The sequence below is a fragment of the Anomaloglossus baeobatrachus genome, chromosome 1 (genome assembly GCF_048569485.1).
Source record: "Anomaloglossus baeobatrachus isolate aAnoBae1 chromosome 1, aAnoBae1.hap1, whole genome shotgun sequence".
In the NCBI taxonomy this organism is placed as follows: domain Eukaryota; kingdom Metazoa; phylum Chordata; class Amphibia; order Anura; family Aromobatidae; genus Anomaloglossus; species Anomaloglossus baeobatrachus.
In genome coordinates this window covers 216,159,748-216,182,988 of record NC_134353.1, presented here as the reverse complement: position 1 = coordinate 216,182,988, position 23,241 = coordinate 216,159,748, and the positions used below count along the sequence as shown (strand labels likewise).

Below are 23,241 nucleotides of genomic sequence, written 5' to 3'. Positions count from 1 at the left end.
CTCCCTCGCACAGCCCGTGTGCCCGGGCGCTGCCTCCCTCACGCAGTCCGCATCTTATGGAGTCTTCTGCACGACTACTGAAGGATTCAGCCGACGGTCACGTGAATCATATTGGTTGTGCGTCAGTGCATCATGGGATGTGTAGTTCTGGCTGTGCCCGTGGTACTGTACACGACTGCATGCAGAACTACATTTCCCGGCAGTACTAACCGGCATGAGGCGTCCTTGGCCAATAGGGGCTATGAACCTTTGAGGGCATGGTAGGAAGCAGCAGGACAGGCATGGAGGACAAGGATCTGTCATACTGAAGCAGGTAACCTGCAGTGCTGGCCGGTGCAGCCTGATACATAATGGAAGCTGCCCCAGTGTATGGCGCAGGCCTGGCACCTTAGTTATTTCTTTTTAGGTTCCTTATCACCAAGGTGATAAAAAAATTAATATAGGGTTCAGTAATAGTGCCGGGTATATAGGAAAGTAGATCTCTGCAGCCATTGCTCTCAGGACTGTCCTGTCCACCTGTTGGCTTTATTAGCATTACCCCTGTGGATGGGTTAGGTACACCCCGCCCTGTGGATGTAGTAGGTACACCCCTGTGGATGTGTTAGGTACACCCCTGTGGATGTAGTAGGTACACCCCTGTGGATGCGTTAGGTACACCCCTGTGGATGCGTTAGGTACACCCCTGTGGATGCGTTAGGTACACCCCTGTGGATGTGTTAGGTACACCCCTGTGGATGTGTTAGGTACACCCCTGTGGATGTGTTAGGTACACCCCCTGTGGATGTGTTAGGTACACCCCTGTGGATGTGTTAGGTACACCCTGTGGATGTGTTAGGTACACCCCTGTGGATGTGTTAGGTACACCCCTGTGGATGTGTTAGGTACAGACCCCTGTGGATGTGTTAGGTACACCCCTGTGGATGTAGTAGGTACATCCCTGTGGATGTGTTAGGTACATCCCTGTGGATGTGTTAGGTACACCCTGTGGATGTAGTAGGTACACCCCTGTGGATGCGTTAGGTACACCCCTGTGGATGCGTTAGGTACATCCCTGTGGATGTGTTAGGTACACCCCTGTGGATGTAGTAGGTACACCCCTGTGGATGCGTTAGGTACACCCCTGTGGATGCGTTAGGTACACCCCTGTGGATGCGTTAGGTACACCCCTGTGGATGTGTTAGGTACACCCCTGTGGATGTGTTAGGTACACCCCTGTGGATGTGTTAGTTACAGCCCCTGTGGATGTGTTAGGTACACCCCTGTGGATGTGTTAGGTACACCCCTGTGGATGTGTTAGGTACACCCCTGTGGATGTGTTAGGTACACCCCTGTGGATGTAGTAGGCCGCTCTCTGCTCTCACTACAGAGCTTTATGTGATTATGTTTAACCTTTCTTTATTAAAGTAAACAAGACAATTTACAGGAAGAAAAAAAAAAAGATTCAAATAAGTGATTACTTCGTGTCAGCTTACAGAGAAAAATATAAGCCACGTCCTAACTAATACATCCTCTCTTACTAACTACCAAAAGGCACGTATAGGACATGTAACCACATTTTATAATACGAACAGTCTCCTTCCAAAGGAGAATTACGCCTCAACCAAAACGAGGCCACTGCCAAAAGAACAAAAATTAGAAGATTTAACTAGAACCAGAAAGAAAAGAAAGTAGGAAGAGGGAAAGATAGGGAAAAGAAAAGGGAGGAGGGGGTGGGAGAAGAGCAGCAGAAAGGGAGGGATTACTTATTACTTCCCACAGTACTCTGACCGCTACATTGGACTGACGTAAACCAGGTTATGAGTTACCAATAAGGTTCTGAAATGGTAGGGAATCAAGAGGCAGGGTCCAGGGGGTTCAGATCCTAAGGAATTTATACACTGAGTCATTGGTCTCTGCCGTGAGGGACTCCATCCTGTGAATGATGGCCATCTCCGCAAACCACTCCCTCATAGATGGCACCCCAGTCGATCTCCAATATCTCGGGATCACCACGCGTGCCGCTGTAAGGCTCTGTGCGCACGTTGCGTTCTATTACGCAGCGTAAATAGTCACTGCATGTGCATCTCAGAACGCAGCCGAAAACGCTGTTTTTTTTAATTATTTATTTTACTGCAGCACATAGACCCGCCCACCGGCTGCTGTGATTGGTTGCAGTGAGACAGCTGTCACTCAGCGTGGGGGCGTGTCTGACTACAACCAATCGTAGGCGCCGGTGGCGGGGGAAGCAGGGAATACGAGATTGAATAATGGCGGCCGGCATTTCAAAAGCAGGAGAAGCCACCGGAGCAGTGTGAGAGATGTGCAGCGCCGCGCCGTGATCGGTCAGTGATCGGTGAGTATGAGAGAGGGGGGAGAGGGATAAACCGACTGAGAGAGAGAGACCAACCGACAGGGAGACACAGAGACCGATAGACAGACAGAGAGAGAGACCGACATTACGCACAAAAGACAGTGACATGTTGCTTTTTAGAACGCAGCGATTTGGCAGCAGCCGAAACGCTGCGTTCTAATACGCAACGTGGGCATGGATATATGCACAATCTTCATAGATTGTGCTGGGGACGCCAGGACGCATGCAGTTATGCTGTGGTGCAGATCGCAGCGTAACTGCATGAAAATACGCAACGTGCGCACATAGCCTAAGGCAGAATCTCAGGAGGCCCATTTTCTGTGATTTAAGTGATCCTGGGAGAATTGAAAGCAATGCCATCTGAGGGGAACCTACCAACTGCTCTCCCGCAAATCATAGAGTATGCCTTGAACACGGACTTCCAGAAAGGCTGTATCAATGGGCAGTCCCACCAGATATGCAGCATTGTCCCCTTCTCCAGCAACTATCTGAGACCCCAGGAAATATTGCGTGTAGAGTATCCGGGCACCTGTACCAACGGGTCAGAATCTTATAATTTTTTTTCCTGTGCAGCGCAGGCAATGGAAAATTTATGGGTGAGGATAAAGGACTTCTTCCAGTCCTCCTCAGGAATGGGAGTCCCCAAATCTCTATTCACTTCTCACTATAGTTAAGGTCCCCCATATCCGCCTCTATAGTCAGGAAGGAGTAAACCAGTGACAAAAGATGCCCGGGAGAATCCAGCAAAAATAATTGTTCAAATTTTGTGGGCGGGGCCGCAAAAAGCCCAAGTCTGTTATCAGCTATCAAAAAGGACCTAAGTTGAAGGTATTCCAGCCAAGCCATTGGATGCCGACCCTCTGGGAGCAAAAGGGCCGAAAAGGGGGGCACCTCCAAACCGTGCAAAGTCTGGGCTATCCGTGTGTCCTCGCTCATCCTCCAACATAAGAAACGCTCAACTTCCACCCCTGGGGGAAAGTCCAGGTTAGAGAAAAGTGGTGAGAGTGGACCAGGACCCCTTGAGAGAGATCGCCGCCTGCACTCAACGTCCCAGACCCTCAGCGATGCCCTGAGACACTCCGCCTCCCCATCTATCCGTCCCCTCCGCAGCAGTGTGATCCACGGGAGGAACCGCAGGGGTGTTTCAGTGCAGACCTGCTCCAGACTTACCCATTGTTTAGTGTTCCTATTAAATTGCCAATCCAGTAGTCTCAGCAGAAGGGTTGCCTTGTGGTACTTTTTAAAGTCTGGCAACCCTGCCCCCCCTCTCCCTTAACCCTACTCAACACCCCCCTCCCCACCAGAGAGCTCCTCCCTCCCCACACAAATTTGTTAATAATTGACTGTATTCTAGTAGAGAAAAAAGATGGTAGTGCTATAGGGGCCGTTTGAAAGATATATAAAAAACGAGGGAGTACATCCATCTTGATGACGTTAATACGTCCAAACCAGGACAGTTTCTGTCTATCAAGTTGTTTCAGATCTCTTATAGTGCGCTCTAGCAAAGGGAGGTAATTAAGGTGAAAAATCTTGGAACTGTCACGTGGTACCGCCACCCCCAGATAAGTCAGGGCCGATGTTTGCCATCTAAAAGGAAAGTTGGATGCAATAAGGTCCACTTCTCTCCCAGGCAGAGTAAAATTCAAGGCTTCTGATTTATTATAGTTAACTTTAAAGTTACTTATATGTCCGAAGTTCTCAATTTTCTTAACCAAGGAGGGAAAGGATATGTGAGGCTGTGTAATGTATAGGAGGAGGTCATCTGCATATAATGCCGCTTTACATTGGTGTTCTCCCACCTCTATCTCTTTTATATCTGGGTTCTGTCTAATGGCCATAGCCAAATGCTCCATTACGAGGACAAATAGGAGGGGGGATAAGGGGCAACCTTGGCGGGTACCATTTTTTTATGCTAATTGGCGTGGACAAGGACCCATTTACCTTTATTGTGGCAGTCGGTGTACTATAAAGGGAGACCACCCCTCCAAGGAACCTGTCACCCATCCCCAACTGTCTCAATGCTGTCAACATGAAACTCCAGCTGACCCGGTCGAAGGCTTTCTCCGCATCTATGGAAAGTAAACACATAGGTAGTGCCTTCACCCGAGCCAGCAGGAGAAACGTCTTATTTGTATTGTCTCTTGCCTCTCGGCCCCCGACAAAACCCACCTGGTCCGTATGTATCACTTTTGGGAGCATAGAAGCCAGTCTGTTGGCAAGAACCTTTGAGAAGAATTTGACATCAATATTAATCAATGATATGGGACGGTGATTGGAAACATTAACTGGATCCTTCCCCGGCTTCGGAATTACACGTATATGCGCCTCTAAAGACTGGGGAACAAAAGATGCTCCAGCAGGCACCGAGTTGAAGACCAGTGTCAAAAAGGGATCAATCTGCTCCCTAAAAACTTTAAAAAATTTGGTTGTAAAACCATCCGGTCCTGGACTCTTGCCTACAGGGGTGTCTCCGATAACCGAAGATCTCTCCTCTTCCGTAAAATCTGACTCCAGCGTCTCAATTTCTGCTCGCGCTAGCCTAGGCAAGGCAGTCCGCTGGACATAGTCCTTGGCCTTATTGTTGAGTGCCGTCGAAAACATATCAGTAAACTGACCCTTTATGTTGTACATCTCCCCATAAAAGGCATGGAACTCTTCAGTTATTTTAACCGGGTCCTGAATAATATGTCCTCCTCTATCCTTAATTTTAGGAATATGGTTTGTGAGTTTTCTCGGATGGATAAACCTGGCTAATGCTCTCCGACACTTGTCTGCATGTTCGTATATGTATCTCTGTAAACGCCCCCTAAGTTCCTCCCGAGATCCCACCAATTCAGCATACACCGAGGCCGTAAGGATTTTTTATGGGACGCCTCCAAGGTCCGTATTCGCTGAACCAAAGAAGTAATCAGAGAGGCCCTTTCCCGTTTAAGTCTTGATCCATGCTTTATTAATATACCCCGCACCACACATTTAAGCGCCTCCCACTGTGTCGGCAAGGCCGTCTGATCCTGAGTGTGAAATTCCAAGAAATCACTCATCCCCTGCCGTATTTCCGCCACACATGAGTTGTCTTTTAGTAGATGTTCACTAAGACGCCACGTCCATGGTCGCCGCGAACCTTCTGGTGGAGTAAAGGCCCCGTCACACACAGAGATAAATCTTTGGCAGATCTGTGTTTGCAGTGAAATCATGGACATATTGTTCCATTTGTACACAGCCACAAACCTGGCACTGATTGTCCACAATTTCACTGCAACCACAGATCTGCCACAGATTTATCTCTGTGTGTGACAGGGCCTTAAGTTGAACAAACACTGGTGCATGGTCCGAAAGACATATAGACCCTATGGAGGCCTGGGCATACCACGGCATGGCGTGTTGGCTAATCCACAACATGTCTATACGGCTGTAAGATGAATGAATTGGGGGTGAAATAAGAGTAATCCCTCTCCGTGGGATGCAGTGCCCTCCAAATATCAACCAATTGTAATGCCTGCAACTTTTTCCCTAAAGCCAACATCCTTTTTTGAGAAATAAAACGCCGCCCTGAGGAGGTATCAATTGCCAGGTCAAAGGTGAAATTAAAGTCCCCCCCAGCTATTAAAGTCCCCTCTGCAAAGTCCGCCAGCCGAGACAGTAGGGAAGAGCATGCCACAGTTGGTCTGGAGTTGGGCAAATACCAATTAGCTACAGTATATACCCCCACACCAATCTGGGGCTTCAAAAATATAAATCTACCCTCAGGATCCACCAAAGAGTCGATCACAGAGAACACCAACGACTTATGGAGAGCAATGGAGACCCCCCCACCCCACCGGATTTAGCAGTCGGGTTAGGGCTGTGAAACCATGTGGTGAAAATCTATCCCTAAGAACTGGGACCTGGCCTGCTTTAAAATGAGTCTCTTGTAATAATAACACCTGAGTCCTCTGTTTATGCATAGCATAAAATTTGCGACCTCTTCAACCCTTTACAATTAAGGGAGCCAAAATTAAGTTGCGTCATGCCGAGCACTGGGGTCCCACACCTAAGGATAAGAGTGAAGAAGGGGAGAGAGAAGTGACCAGATTAAGAAGCGAAGAAAGGGGGCGTGGCCTGGACGCAGAGCGGGAAAGTCGCATGGTGGCTCGGCTCCGGTGGAGATCTCCAGTTTAATGATTCCTGTGACCCTCCCGGACCTGCACTTAGCACCCAGTGACAATTGGGGGATCCCTGCCGACGTGAGACTCTAACTGGGAGCGCTAACGGACCGGGAGAAGGAGGAAGAACGCCGACACCGCTCACCCTGAGAAGGCCTGCATCTCTGGTGAGCACACGCGGCGAAGGGGAAGTCCCGGAGCGTGATCACGGTGAGCGGTGCCTTTACAAACATCGGGCAGTGCTCTGGAGGAGGAGAGCGAACAGATGCTCTGGGAGCAGCAGCGAGGAGCAGCAGCTTGAGACCCCCCAGAGCACAGGAACACTGACACCACTCACCCTGAGTAGACCTGGTCTCCTGGTGAACGTACACAGCGGAGGGGGAGTCCTGGAGCGGGGGTGCGGTGAGTGGAGCTATTGAGGCAGCTGGTGCAGTGGTCTGGAGGAGGGAAACGAGCAGGTGCTCTGAAGGCAGCGGTGAGGGGCGGCAGTCTGGGGCCCTGAGTGGAGTGGAGAAGAGCTGCGGTGCAGCTATCTGACGTCCTGACCTGGGGGCTCAAGTCTGATCCTGTGGCAGTACAGGGAGAGGGGTGCTTCGGTTCCCTCTTCCATGATATAAGTAAAGAAGGGAGAAGGAAGAAAATTCGGGGCAGTGCTGCAGAATTGTCTTTTCAGAGCCCGCCTTTTCTCTATATTGAAAAATCCCTCACTTTCTGCATTGTACTCTGCTGCCATCTTGTGGACATTGGAATAATAGCTTGCTGCAAAGAGATTTCCACGGGACGGAGCCATGAAAGAGATGTACACCCCTGTATAATGTCTGAGTAGAGGGGGGCTTGTCTTACTGCCCAGATAGAGGACATAAGTGAACAACTATAATTTTAACGGTCTTACATCAATAAACAATATTGAAAGGCGACATAATACACTGTACAGACCAGGTGACGATCTGGCTGGGGTGAGGAGGAGAAGAGATCCAAGCTGGTCATACAGATTGAAAGGGGGGCAGTCATTTGTGACCCCTCTAGACAAGTTTCTTACTAAGATAGACTGTGCTGTGAGTGACCCCATGCCACCAAAGTCACAACGACAATCAACCCATAAAAGCAATCAAGCGAAAAATAAAACTACGCGGTCGGGTTCCGTGGATATGGACCTAGACTCTACGCCTTCACTGTCTGCTTTGGTGTCTCAACAGGAAGACGGAGGAGGGTCACGCGACTCCCCATCAGAATCTGAGCCGGGAGATATGGAACACCATTTTGATCACAGAAAATTAAAAAGTATCTGGATCTCCTTCCTACCAAGGAAGACTTCAAATCCCTGATTTCGGAAGTAAAAGAAACCTGTAAGTCAGAGATTCACTCAATCCGCCAAGATGTTTGGCTACTAGCAGATAGAGTGGACTTGGTGGAAAGGGTTCACGATACCACTAGACAGTACATCATCAAATTACAAAAGAACGTGACTTCTTATGCTCGGGCTCTGAGTGAAACTAACAAACATCTGGAGGACCTAGACAACAGAGGGCGCCGTAATAATATCCGAGTGAGAGGAGTCCCTGTGGCTACAGGTAATGAAGACGTTCATGCCATACTTAAAACCATATTCAACACTGTACTGGAGCGCCCTACAACTCAAAGGATAAAATTGGACAGAGCACATAGAGCATTACGCCCCAGGGGGCCTCAAAATCAATCTCGTGACATTATTTGCTGTGTCCATGACTTCCAACTAAAAGAGTCTATCATGGCCAAAGCCCGTACTTCGGAGGGAATTGAATATAAAGGGACTCGGATCCAATTATTCCCTGATTTATCTTGGATCACCTTACAGAAAAGGAGACATCTGCAGCCACTACTTGCATCCTTAAAAGATAAGGGCATCCGATACCGCTGGGGGTTCCCGTTTGCCCTCATAGCCTCAAAAGATGGTCGTACGGCTGTGCTACGCTCTACTCAGGAACTCCCAGCCTTCTGCACTGACCTGGGAATCCCTTCACCCTCTCTGGTAGACTGGGAATTAGAGATGCCATCCAATCCACCCCGTCCAGTCTGGCAACAAGTGGACTCTAAGGGGGGATCTCCCTCATCACGGCCTAAGGCACGACCGGCTCCGACCTGAGATGACAATTTTATTTTTTCTTTCTTCTAGGAACTTGAGTTTGAGTCTCTGGTTTCAGGCTGCAGTCCCCCCTTGGGGGGTGGTTTCATGCCCTCCCCGATTTATTATAAGGACTTTGGTCCTTTCTTTCATAAGTAGCTGTTCACTTTCTTCTTTTTCTTTTTTGATATTGATATATCTGGTTAAGATTCCTCATACCATTTGCATTGGTTTGCTACTAGGGCGGTGAGAACTGAATACTCCCCTCTCTTAGATGTTTAGAATCTAGCTTTAGACACTGACTGTGATAGCAGTGTGTCCATAGCTACAAACCCCCTTTAAGGGTTAGAGTTACCCTGGTTCCTCCTACGGAAGAGTTGGTATAGGAGGTTAGGGTTTAGATATTGGTAAAGTTTTAAGTTATGCCAATTTTTTCTTCTTTGACCCTGACCAGGGAGGACGGAAGCGGAGGTGAAGGCTTTCTCCTGTGGCTTCACTCCTCTCTGGTAACATTTGTGACATGTAAATGTTATGCTCTATATGTTATGTGTTTTGTCATTGTCTTTTACCATTCCTTATGTGTTTACCCTGATTGTGGTGAGGGAATCTTCTGTACCCCATTGAGAGCCATGCATCATGGGCCGTCAGGCAAGTTTGAGATGGGCAATACCCGGTTAGCCTTTGTATGTAATGCTAATTTTGCTTTATACTACTATAATTTAAAATATGGTTAAAATTTTAACACTAAATGTTAAGGGTTTAAACTCAAACATTAAAAGGCGAATGGCACTAGGTGAGATGCGGACCCAGCGAGCTGATGTGGTTTTCTTGCAGGAAACGCTCTTGAATCTCAACGGGAACTGCAATTTCGCTAAACACCTTTACCCTACGATTTTTTTAGCCTCCCAGGAAAGGAAAAAAGCCGGTGTGGCGATTTTGATATCAAGGACCTGTCCCATTCAAGTTACTACCTCCCTGGCAGACCCACAGGGTAGATACCTTATCCTACAAGGGACATATAAGGAAGTTCCAATCCTTTTGTGTAACATTTATGCCCCTAACACCTCCCAGATCCTCTTTTTGAACCGGGTATTCCTCAAATTAACACGCCTTCCCCCCTCAGTGTGGATTGTGGGTGGAGATTTTAACACTATTTTCTCTGACTCTTTAGACAGGTTGACCATTAACAATCAATTGTTGAGCCCGTCTCAATGTAAATTGACAGCTGCCTTTCGAAGACTGATCCGCAGGTTTGCCTTATTTGATTTGTGGCGAGTTAAACATCCCTCAGAAAAAACCTTTACCTTCACGCGCCAATGACTCTCACCCTAGATCAGACAACCCAACGTACAAGAGTCTGCCACTGGAGGCTCAATGAGTCCCTCCTCAAGAGAACTTCCTACAGAGACAAACTGGAAGCAGGATTGATGGAATACTTTGAGAACAATGAGAGGTCAGTGCCCAATTTTTCTACTGTTTGGGAAGCCCATAAGGCCGTCTTTAGAGGGCAGTGCATAGTATTAAGCTCCCGCATCAAAAAAGATAGACTATATCAGAGAGATCAGCTCCTTAAAAGTCTCAGAGACTTAGAAAATAGGATGACCCTTAACCCATCAATACGTACCCTTAGAGCTATAGTAAAGACTCGTGCCCAACTGAAAGACTTAGCAGTCAATATAACAGAAAAATTGCTACTTTATAGAAAGCATAAATACTATGACATAGGAAATAAATCTCACTCCCTTTTAGCCCGCCAACTTAGGGAGGATAGGGGGAACTCATCCGTTTATGCCTTGAGAGATTCGGGAGGGAATACGTTCTATGACCCCACTAAAGTTGCAAAGATTTTTCAGGATTATTTGTCAAGATTGTATTCTTTGCCCAGCACTCTTCCTACAGACCCAGGAAAACAGAGGGAGCTAATCCACTCCTTTCTTGAGCAGTGTAAGCTGCCTACCCTTACTAAGAATGCTGTAAACACACTGAATAAAGAAATCACGTGTGAAGAGGTAGGAGAGGTGCTTAAATTACTTCCTAATGGAAAATCACCGGGTCCAGACGGTCTGACATACTTCTACTACAAGGCGTTTGCGGATCGACTTACCCCCTATTTAGTTAAATTATTTAATAGCTTCCTCACGGGCTCCCCTATACCCACAAGTATGTTACATTCATATATTACGCTTATACCCAAACCTGGGAAGGATGCTATGGAATGTGCCAATTATAGGCCCATAGCACTCCTTAATGCTGATTTGAAAATCTTTACTAAACTACTGGCTCTACGCCTTTCAGTTCTACTTCCTCACCTAATGCACAAAGACCAGGTGGGTTTTGTCCCATGTAGGCAAGGGGGGGACAACACCAGGAAGATCATTGACTTAGTAGAGGTTGTTAATAAGACAGAGAGTGAAGCACTCCTTCTTAGTTTGGATGCGGAGAAGGCGTTTGACCGCCTGGGGTGGCCATTCATGTTCGAAACATTGCATCAATTTGGAATTTCGGGTCCATTTATTACTGCCCTGAAAAGTCTATATTCATGCCCCTCAGCTTCGGTCAAGCTTCCTTATGCCACATCTCAACCCTTTCAAATACACAACGGCACTCGTCAGGGATGCCCTTTGTCCCCCCTTCTCTTTGTCATGTGTATTGAACCATTGGCTGCTGCTATTCGCAATGACCCTAATATAAGTGGAGTAATGGTACGAGATAAGGAGTTTAAGCTATCTCTATATGTGGATGATGTCCTATTGATCTTGTCCCAAACACATATCACCCTCCCGAATTTGCATTCCTTGTTACTACAATTTGGAAGGTTGTCAAGGTATAAGGTCAATCAGAACAAAACGGAAGCTCTGCCTCTTAATATTCCACAGGTGCGGGTCTCCTCCTTACAGGAAAACTACAACTATAAATGGAAAAACATATCCTTGACATACCTTGGGATACAATTAACATCTAAGTATAAGCTCTTGTACCAGCAGAACTATCCTAGCTTATTTACTGAGATAAAAAGGCTCCTGCTCAATTGGAACAAGCTCCCATTGTCTCTGTTTGGAAGAATCTCTGCAGTCAAAATGTCTGTTCTGCCAAAGCTACTTTACCTGTTTGAGACCCTTCCGGTGTGTACCATACAAAGAATTGCGCAACATTCAGTCTAGTATACTTCAATTTGTGTGGGCCCATAAGAGACATAGAATCAAGAAAACAACATTATTTGACAGTAAACTGAGAGGAGGCCTGGGGGTCTCTGATATTACTAAGTACTATTGGGCAGTACACTTACGTCACATCCCTGCATGGTCTAATCGCAGTGCCTTCTCTAGATGGATGGAAATAGAGAAGTTATGGCTTGCCCCAATACACCCTAACTCCTACCTTTGGGGCACCTCATCTAATAAGCCTGACCCACATACCCTGGGCCCTATAGCCTTCACGAAGAGGATATGGGACTGTTGTGTCAAAAAGTTTCCACTTAAATCTGAACACTCTCCCTTGACTTCTTTTCTTTTTAATCCCAGAATGCCAGACGGTATGCAGGGTACAGCGACTAAAACGTGGTTTGACAGGAAACTCTTTTGCTTTGCTGACATAGTAGACGCACACTCCAGAGTCCTTCTCCCCTACGCCACCATAGCTGATAAATTTAATCTCCCAGGCAATTCCCAATATCGGTATTTACAAGTTAGACACCTGATGCACTCCCTTTTTACCTCCTTAGAAGTCTCTATCCCTACACTTTTTGAGAGATTATGCAGAGCTGGGGTCTCTACTAAAGGCCTCATCTCCGATATATATCGTATTTTAATGGCCCCATGCCCAGAAGACAAGCCAAATCATACATATATGAGGAAATGGGAAGATTTCCTTGGTGCGTCCATTCCCTTGTGTATGTGGAAGCGGATCTGGGATACGGCCTCTAAGACATCTTCATGCTATGTCTATAAGGAAAATCAGTATAAATTACTTATGTATTGGTATCACACCCCATCATTACTACATAAACTAAACCCAGCTATACTTGACAATTGTTGGAGGTGTGGAGCCACAGGAGGAGACATACCGCACATATTCTGGGTATGCCCCAATATCCAGTGTTTCTGGAGGTTGGTGCAATCTCTTATTTATAAAGTAACTAATCTTCGGGTTACTATTACACATGACCACAGCAGCTGGATGTCTAATTGCCTGTAACTGGAGGTCGGCCCATCCACCCTCACTTACAGATCTCCAATCTCGGATCCAAGATGTGAGAAGGATGAAGTATTTATCTGCCCTGTCAAATAACACAGTAGATCTTTTTGAGAGTGTTTGGTCACTTTGGGACACTTATTGGGCCAACAAAGAATAACAGTGAAGTACGGTCTTGATTGAAGCCTGATATGCTCACCCTCCCCAATCCATCCCCCCCTCCCTTATGTTTCCCTGTCTAGTATTGTATTGTTCGTCTTGTCATATTCCCTGTTTTCAGTGTATGAGTGGATAATGTGTATACTGATTTCTGGTTTACAGTTATTGCTAACAAGCTTGTGAGACATATCTATGCATCCATGTACTTTTTCTGTATCTGTTCTAAAAACTTAATAAAACATTCAGTTATAAAAAAGAAGTGAAGAAAGCCGCAAGAATCAAGAAAAGAGTAGAACTGTGAGAAAGAGAAAAAGAAAGGGAAAACAAAGATTACAAAATGTAAACAAAACAAAGGAAGTAACTTCTGGGTATTACCTTCAAGCGTCACTCAACCTGCGACGCGTAAACCCAAACTAGGCATTTGCTTTCCAGAACGGGAGCCACCACCCCTCCCAAGCCTTATTATAAAACCCAGACCACGGATAAACCCCTGTTCAGATGCATGCCTTGCAAGTCCCGCCCCCAAGGGGTCCCTGGCCCCAACCCCCCGACACCCCCACAACCCCAACCCCCAGGGGAAGAAGGGAGAAGGTGAGAGAAGAAGGAAAAAAAAAAACATAAACGCATAAGCCGGTGGCCGGGAGATCAGCTGATCGCTCTCAAAAGCCGGCGGCCGGGAGATCAGCTGATTGCTCTCATTAGCCGGCCGCCGGGAGATCAGCTGATCGTTCACAATAGCCGGTCACCACTTTTTGAGAGCGATCAGCTGATCCTCCGGCTTTTGAGAGCGATCAGCTGATCTCCCGGCCGCCTCCTTTTGAGAGCGATCAGCTGATCTCCCGGCCGCCGCCTTTTGAGAGCGATGAGCTGATCTCCCGGCCGCCGCCTTTTGAGGGCGATGAGCTGATCTCCCGGCCGCCGCCTTTTGAGGGCGATGAGCTGATCTCCCGGCCGCCGCCTTTTGAGGGCGATGAGCTGATCTCCCGGCCTCCGCCTTTTGAGGGCGATGAGCTGATCTCCCGGCCGCTGCCTTTTGAGGGCGATGAGGTGATCTCCTGGCCGCCGCCTTTTGAGGGCGATGAGCTGATCTCCCTGGCCGCCGCCTTTTGAGGGCAATGAGCTGATCTCCCGGCCACCGTCTTTTGAGGGCGATGAGCTGATCTCCCGGCCACCGCCTTTTGAGGGCGATGAGCTGATCTCCCGGCCGCCGCCTTTTGAGGGCGATGAGCTGATCTCCCGGCTGCCGCCTTTTGAGGGCGATGAGCTGATCTCCCGGCCGCCGCCTTTTGAGGGCGATGAGCTGATCTCCCGGCCGCCGCCTTTTGAGCACGATCAGCTGATCGTTCTCTCTCTCATTTTACAACAGAATCCGTTTTCTCATGACAATGAATTCCAATTCTTGTCAATTCTTCTTATACAACGCATCAGTCACAAGCGTCAAGCAACGCATGTGACTGATGCAAAACAATGGAAATGTGAACCTAGCCTTACAGTCAGACAGATTTGCAATATTGTTGCAATGAAGCAGAGATCAGGGAGCTGCAAAAAATGTGTTTGCAAGAAGTCAAACTTCATTTCTCCTGTTCTGTGTCAGTCACTGAATTCACACGAGTAACGCCCGTATTTAAGATAATCTCTGGAGGCGGAGTTATCTTCCAGGCAGCATTCGCCCCATAGCCTGGAAGAGCTCATTTATATAAAATGATGAAATATTATTTATCCACAACAAGGCTTTTGTTTGGATCGAGAGTGCAATCACGCGCCTTCTGCCCTCCGATTGTAATGATGTAATCGCGAGGGCCTGAATGCTGTCATGGTTATTTGAGGTTGTTATGATGATCTTCGGGTCTTCTGACTACAGAAAGCCTGAATGATCATTCCTGACGCCTGCAGTATGTTCACTCAGTTTCTCTGTGCAGCTCTGACAGCTGCAAAGTTCTGCAGTGATCGAGCACTGCAGAACATTGCACCTGCAATCAGAGTATTATGGGGTAATGTCCCATAAGTAAAAAAAAAAAAAAAGTACCGTATTTTTCGGACTATAAGACACATCGGACCATAAGACGCACCCTGGTTTTAGAGGTGGAAAATAGGAAAATAAAATGTTTAAGCAAAAAATGTAATGACACACTGTTATGGGATGAGGATCTGCTACTGACACTGTATGGGGGTAAATTAAAAAAGAAAAAAAAAAACGGTGTGCAGTTTTCCCAATTTTGATAACCAGCCAAGATAAAGTCTCACAGCTAGGGGCTGATATTCTCAGGCTGGGGAGAGTTACGTTATTGGGTGCCCCTCAAGCCTAAAAATATCAGCCAGTAGCCGCCCAGAATTGCTGCATCCATTAGATGCGACAGTCCTGGGACTTTTCCCAGCTCATCCCGATTGCCCTGATGCGGTAGCAATCAGGGTAATAAGGAGTTAATGGCAGCAGCCCATAGCTGCCACCAAGTCCTAGCTTAGTGATGGCAGGCGTCTATGAGACATCCCCTCACCACTAAGCTGTAAGTGAAAGTAAATAAACACAAACACATACAAATCCTTTATTGGAAATAAAAGACAAAACAACACCCTCTTTCACCACTTTATTAACCCCTAAAACACCCAGGTCCGATGTAATCCACACGATGTCCCACGACGCATCCAGCTGTGCTACATCTGACAATCACAGAGAGCAGCCATAGAGCATGACCGCTCTCTGTGAGGGTCAGACTGCAAGTGAAGTGAGCCGCCAGGATCAGCGGTGACTCCAGCTGTCACCGCACATCACCTGACTGAAGTCACCGCGGATCTCGCGCTCACTTCAGCTGCGGCCGGATTTGCGGTAACAGCTGGAGGACTCCCGCTGTATACTCCCCTCTCCTCACTCCACGCAGCATCGCTCGCGTGCTGTCTGTGTGCCAGCTGACCTGTGTGGAGCCATGTGTACAGCGGTGACGTCATCGCTGTGCTCACCGCTCTCTACACAGATCAGCTGGGCAGCAGACAGGAGGACACCGTGATGCTGCAGGGGAATGGTGAGTATACCGTACTTATTCACTGCCCCTCGCGCTGATTATGGTGCACGGGGGGCAGTGAATACAGCCGCACATGATCACTCCAGGCTGTAGTTGCCTGGGGTAATCACGCGGACCGGCTCTTTAGTATGCGCGCATCCCCCGCCCATCATCCCGCCCAACTGTCAGTGCTGGCTTCATGGCTAAGAGATGATGGGCGTGCATATCAAATGAGCGGGCCCACGTGGTCAGGGTAGCGCAGCTACAGCCTGCTCGTGCCGCCGATGACCCGCTCCACCACCACCGCACCCGCCTTCATCCGCTCCACCACCACCGCACCACAGCCATCGGACTATAAGACGCACCCCTCACTTTCCCCCAAAATTTGGGGGGAAAAAAGTGTGTCTTATAGTCCGAAAAATACGGTAACTATTTTTTAAAAATCAGAAAATAAAGAACAAAAAAAAAATAAAATTCAATAAATAGTTATATTTGTGTAAAAGCAAAAAAGTACACGTTTGGTATTGCCGCGTTCGTAACAACCCGCTATATAAAACTGTCACACTAGTTAACACCTTCAGTGAACACCGTAAGAAAAAGAAAAAACGTAGCAAGTCTTTTCATCATACAGCCGACAAAACAAGTGGAATTAAATGTCATCAAAAAGTCATATATAAATAAAAATGGTACCACTTCAAACATCATCTTGTCCTGGCAAAAGCAAGCCACCACATAGCTCCATCAGAGCAAAAATAAACAAGTTATAGCTCTCAGAATATAGCAATGCAAAAACTGTTTCTTTTTCCTATGAAATAGTTTTTATGGTGTAAGAGCAGCAAAACATAATAAAACTATATAAAGGTGGTATCGCTGTAATCGTACTGATCTGAAGAATAACAGTCTTATCACTTTTACGGCACAGTGAACAGCGTAAAAAAACAACAAAAAAAAACTTCCTGAGTTACTGTGTCTTCTTGATTCTGCTTCACAAAAAGTGGAATAGAAAGCGATCAAAAAATGTGACTCAAAATGGTACCAACAAAAACTCAATCTCATCCTGCAAAAAACAAGCCCTCACGTGAGTGTCGGCTGAGAAATAAAAAAAAACTGTATCCTTCAAAATTTAGTGATGCAAAACTTTTATTTTGTAAAAAAAAAAAAAAAGTGGATAGTCAACAAACCTAAAAGAAATATATAGAAATCTGGTATCATGGTAATTGTACTGACCTGAGGAATAAAGATGCCTAATCACTGCACGGTGAACAGCGTAAAAAAGAAATAAAGCCAATTCTTCACCTACTATTTATTTGTTCATTCTGCCTCTAAAAGAACGCAGTATGGTGCAGCTAATTTATCCTGCGCTCTATGCTGAGCGCTTACATCAGGGATTACGTGTAAGGGTGCATGCCCACAATCAGGAATAGCAGCGTTTTGGACACTGTGTTTTCACTGCATCCAAAACGCTGTGTTGTACAGTCCAATCACAGTGGATGGGATTTATAGAAATCCAGTGCCCACTATGCTTCGTTTCTTCACAGCGTAAACTGACATGCGGCGCAGCTTCCCTGGCCGCAACATCTCGATTTATGCTTGCGTAGATGGAAATGTTCTCAGTGAGGAAAAAAAAGTGAAACTCTCACATCGCCTTAAAGCCTGATCATGTGCACAGGCAACTGCAGTCTCCTACGGAGAACACTTGCATCTCCGCAGGAGAAGACACACTGTATGTGCAGATCGTGGGCACATAACTTTACTCACTGATAAATGTGATTCAGACAAAATTCCCAGTGGAAAATTCACTGTAATGAGGCAGAGTCATTTTGAACTCTCATCCGGCCTATGGTCCGGCAGTGTCCATCTTTTTACTCCTCTTTTTAGGTGTGCACAAAAGTGCAGTCATCAACAGTTTTGTTCACCTTTGAATAGACGGACACCACTGAGCCAAACTATGACTCCGGAGTAACTCTGCTGCCTCATTAGTGAAGTGGGTTTCACCTGAATCATGTATTTCAGAAATGTTGATGAAAACCCCAATTTAAGTGCTCAGCATAGCGCACAAGAGAAATGTGACCTGATCCAAAATGTTCTGTTTATTCCAAATAAAGGATTTTTCTCTTTGTATGTGTATTTCTTTTTACTTATAGGATTAGTGATGGGGGGGGGGCTCATAGAAGACCCCTTCCCATCACTATTTCTGGGATGGATGACAGCTGTGTGCTGTTATTAACCCCTCATTACCCCAATTGCCACTGCATCAGGGCAATCGGGATGAGCAGGGTAAAGTGCCAGGACTGTCGCATCTAATGGATGCAGCAATTCTGGGCGGCTGCTGGCTGATATTTTTAAGGCTGGGGGGCTCCCAATAACGTGGGTCTCCACAGCCTGAGAATACCAGCCCTCAGCTGTGAGGCTGTGATTGTTTGCAGTCAGACCAAGGACAGTAATATCTGAGCGACAATCTGAACAAGACCCATGCAGGGTCAAAACTTTGTTTTAGTTGCTCATTTCCTAACACCTCCTACTGCCCTGTACCACATTTGTGAATAAACTTTGAACACTTTGCAAAATACTTCTGAGTGTGCAGTGATTAGAATTATTGACTACTTGGGATTCTCATCCTCTCTACCAGCACCTCCACCCTGATTGAGTGCACGCCTTACAGAATCTGTATATGAAGTACAATATGTCAGAAAAAACAATCTCAGAATCACCAGGATGCGTTGAAGCGTTCTAGAGATATTATAACCTGTGAAAGTGACACTGGGCAGAATTGCAAAAAATGGCCTGGTCAGGAAGGTGAAAACTGGCCTTCATGTACAGATGGAGGATCTGATCCTGTACACATTTAGTAATATAAAACGTACTTCATGGCTATGTTAAAACTTAAAAAAATCCTCAAAACTTAGAGTTTTGAGATTTTGGTGAGATTCTTCTCCAAAAATTTAGTGTTAGTTAGCGTATGTTCACACTTTTTTTTTTGGAGCAGGAACTGAGCATAATCTCTTCAAATCCTCCTCAAATACTCAAAACTTGGTTCTGGCAATGCATTAATGTACTAATGGTGGTTCTGGTGATGTATTCATACAAGTATCCCTTTAAATTTTTTGCGGTCCTTAGGATGGGTTCAGTATGGCTATGCGGCCCTTTAACCAAAAGATGTGGTGTGGTGCACCCCTGGTTTATACCATTAGTGTTTGGTCAATAGTTTCATCAGTTTTTGGAGGTTTCTACAGTTTCTGCTCCTAGTATTCAGTCCATACAGAAATGAATGGCATCATAGGAACTGTCCGATTTATTTTCATGGACCCATAGACTTTCATTGGCAAGATTGATCCGGGACTTGGCTCAAAATCAGACAAGTCTCCATGACTTTGTGCTGATCTCTCAATGCCTGGACATCTGAATGACTCAATAGAAATTTATAGAGCTAAGCGCTTTTAGAAAAAAACATGTATAGAGCTCGTAAGTAGCTGGAATACTGACTGCACATATTTCCATATTGATACTTGTGTAGACTTTCACTACCCAACACCTATCTTATGATGAGATGATTATTATCATTATGTGCATGTTTTCTGTCTAGTTTGTGTGTTGGCAGATAGGTATGAAATGATCGTTATTCAATGACTGAACCCTTTTCTAATTTCCATTGTCTTTACAGCTGAAGGAGCCACTGAGCGGAGCTGTGAGTCCATTCTCCTGAGCTGCAGAGCTGTTTGCTCTTCATCATCATCTGACTCATTTAGTAATTTGCCAATATGTCAAGGTTAGCCTTTCGCCAGCTGCGGATGTTAACAAGTGCTCTACATAGAAGTGCTTTGATGTTGGCGTCTTCACAGAGAGTAGGCACTGAACAGTATCCAACCCAAACAGACTATTTTGGTTATAGAAGGACTCTGTGTGTTTCTACCATATCACTTAGAGAGTCTGAGCCTCTAGAAGGAAAAGAAGAGAGATTACTGAGTAACCTCTATAAAGGTCTGATAAATGGGCAACGAGCCTGCTTGGCTGAAGCCATAACACTGGTGGAGTCTACTCATCTGAGGAAGAGACAGATTGCACAAATACTATTGCAGAAGGTACTATCCTACCACCGGGAACAGGAGCAATTAAATAACGGAAAACCTCTAGCATTTAGAGTGGGTCAGTGTTGTATTTAATGCTTCTTATGTAATACATATACTGTAATCTATATATATAATTGCCTTATTCTGTCTTTCGGTCTGTCTTGCTCCAAAATTCTGTCGTTACCGCGACAAGCGTCTCATTGGCCGCTCGCCTCGGCTCCGCCCCCCCCCCGCACGGATTGGCCGCTCGCCCAGGCTCCGCCCCCCACACGGATTGGCCTCTCGCCCCGGCCCCCTGCATGCATTGGCAACTCGGCCACGCCCCGCCCCCCTCACGCATTGCACACTCGCTCTGGCCCCGCCCCCCGCACGCATTCCCCGAACCGACACAGAGCCCCGACTCCCAGGTGAGTGCTGTACCCCCGGTAGCCCACACCAGCGTACGCCGGCAACCCAGCCGACACATACCCTCGCATTGCTGGAGTTGCCGGCGTACGCTGGTGTGGGCTCCCGTGCGTGCGGGGGGCGGGGTACGCTGGTAACCATGGTACACATCGGGTAATATTGTGTAGCATGGTTACCAGCGTACACCGGCTCCCAGGTGAGCGCATTAAGGTCCTGCAGTGGCGGAACACACACACACGCACACACATAAGAACAGACACACACACACATCAGATCACACTCACTGTCACACACACATCAGATCGCATCCACACACAACATCCAGTGATATCGCTTGCTTCTCGGCGGCGATACTGTGCGTGCAGTGACCTTCCAGGACCTGCCGGAGGATCACATGGCCGGAAGCATGTGGTATCTCCGGATGTTGTGAGTGTGAGCGCGTATGTGCGCTATAGTCAATGTGTGTTTGCGTGTATGTGATCGTGTGTGTGCGTGTATGTGATCGGGTGTATGCGATCGGGTGTGTGCGTGTATGCGATTGGGTGTTTGCGTGTCGGCAGAAAGCAGAGGAGCACTGCGTGCAGCACAGCTGCTGGGACCGCCCACCGGAGGGCACAGGCAGAAGTGGGGTGTGAGTGTATGCAATCAGATGTGTGCGTGTATACTGTTTGATGTGTGACTGTGGAGCACGATGGGGGGTGCACAGCATGGGGGATGGAGCACGATGGGGGGTGCGCAGTATGGGGGATGGAGCACGATGGGGAGTGCGCAGCATGGGGGATGGAGCACGATGGGGGGTGCGCAGCATGGGGGATGGAGCACGATGGGGGGTGCGCAGCATGGGGGATGGAGCACGATGGGGGGTGCGCAGCATGGGGGATGGAGCACGATGGGGAGTGCGCAGCATGGGGATGGAGCACGTTTGGGAGTGCGCAGCATGGGGGATGGAGCACGATGGGGAGTGCGCAGCATGGGGGATGGAGCACGATGGGGAGTGCGCAGCATGGGGGATGGCGCACGATGGGGGGTGTGCAGCATGGGGGATGGAGCACGATGGGGGGTGCTCAGCATGTCGGATGGAGCACGATGGGGGGTGCGCAGCATGGGGGATGGAGCACGATGGGGGGTGCGCAGCATGGGGGATAGAGCACGATGGGGAGTGCGCAGCATGGGGGATGGAGCACGATGGGGAATGCGCAGCATGGGGGATGGAGCGCGATGGGGAGAGTGCAGCATGGGGGATGGAGCACGATGGGGGGTGCGCAGCATGGGGGATGGAGCACGATGGGGGGTGCACACCTCCCCCCAAAACACACACACACACACCGCCACACACGCACTGCACAACACACCACACACTGGGAACCACAAACACCGCCCTACACAGACACCCACACACACAGACAACGCCGCACACACACAACACCCAACACACAAACACCGCGGCACACAAATATACGCACATACCGCAGAACACACACATTGCACAAAACATACCTCCCCCAAAACACACACACACACCCCACACCCACACAAACCACAACGCTACAGACACACAGCGCTCCACAAACAACGCAACACACACAACGCAACATACAAACACCACCACTCTCACCCCCCGCCACACCCACACAACACCCAGAACATGTACAGCGCCCTACACAAACACTTGGTAACTACACACAACAACATCTATATATATATATATATAACAAAAATAATACATTAACTACACAATACGTAAATTCTAGAATACCCGATGCGTAGAATCGGGCCACCTTCTAGTACATTTATAATCATCTATTCCATTTATGTGTTATTAATGGTTATACATGTATTTTACCTTCACAGCGGTAAGAGTTAATGGTCCAGAGAAAAGGAATGGCCGTTCAGTTCTGCACTGTCTATTGTATTGTTCATTACTAGTTTTTCAAAAAGTTTATTCAGTATTTTCTTTCACCTAGAAGACCCTACTAGTGGGTTATCATAAGTCTAGCCTTATATAACACAATTGGCCACCCCTATGACCACTGTTACTGCTTACGAGGCCATCCCTATGACCACTGTTACTACTTACGAGGCCATCCCTATGACCACTGTTACTGCTTATGAACATTAACCTTTAATTAGTCACTTGAGGTCCATTGGACACGAGCGAGTTTGCTTTCATCATATTTCTGCAAGTATGGAAGGAAGGTAACCATCCATTTTGGTAGCTTCCTAGCTCGGGTCTCCTCCCTCCTAAGTGCATCGTGAGACGCAGCGACCCCACACGACTAATAGTGTAAGTATTTTGGTGCGACTAACTGAAGGTTAAAGCGGCATACAAATATTAAAGTGGACTACACTTTTGTCCTTGATTGTCACCTTACATAAAGTGTAGAGAGAAGATGATACCATGCCTAAGTAGTAGTGGGCAAAATACTCTGTTTTACAGGAGCCAGACCGGCGATTAAAAACCTGGAAGGCCTTTAGTATGCTTACAGCTGATTACCCACTAACCAACAAATGCATAGTGTACCACCAATGTTAATTAACTTTTGAGAGGTCATAGACTTAGACATATTAGAGTTTTTCATATTGTGACTCTGTGACTCAGTACAATTGTCCCCATATCATGTCCTCAGTTGTGCTGGTTTTAAGTGTACCTAAAGTAGAGCTGGAGGAATGGGATCTCCTCCTTTTCTGTGTATGATGTGTATGGGAAGCATCATAACAACTAGGATCCCTTACCCTCCCTACCCTTAGGAGCTGGGCTCAGAAGAAAACCGCAATTGGATATGAAGCCCACAGAGGGAAAACCGCTCCACAATGCTGTTCTATGCAGCAC

General features: G+C 47.2%; 1 protein-coding gene across 2 annotated transcripts in view; it reads left to right on the top strand.

Annotated features, from left to right (window-relative positions):
• The first annotated feature begins 223 nt into the window (after positions 1-223).
• The window catches only part of MMAA (metabolism of cobalamin associated A), a 41,161-nt gene continuing 18,143 nt past the window's right edge, over positions 224-23,241 (top strand). Inside the window, exons 1-3 of one of the 2 annotated variants that reach the window (XM_075335766.1) lie at positions 246-313; positions 9,765-10,046; positions 19,601-20,082. In XM_075335766.1, the coding sequence (XP_075191881.1) occupies positions 19,698-20,082 (385 nt within the window). In that variant the 5' untranslated portion in view covers positions 246-313; positions 9,765-10,046; positions 19,601-19,697. Of the gene's footprint in view, positions 314-9,764; positions 10,047-19,600; positions 20,083-23,241 lie in introns of both variants that reach the window. The other variant, XM_075335756.1, reaches the window with a different exon arrangement.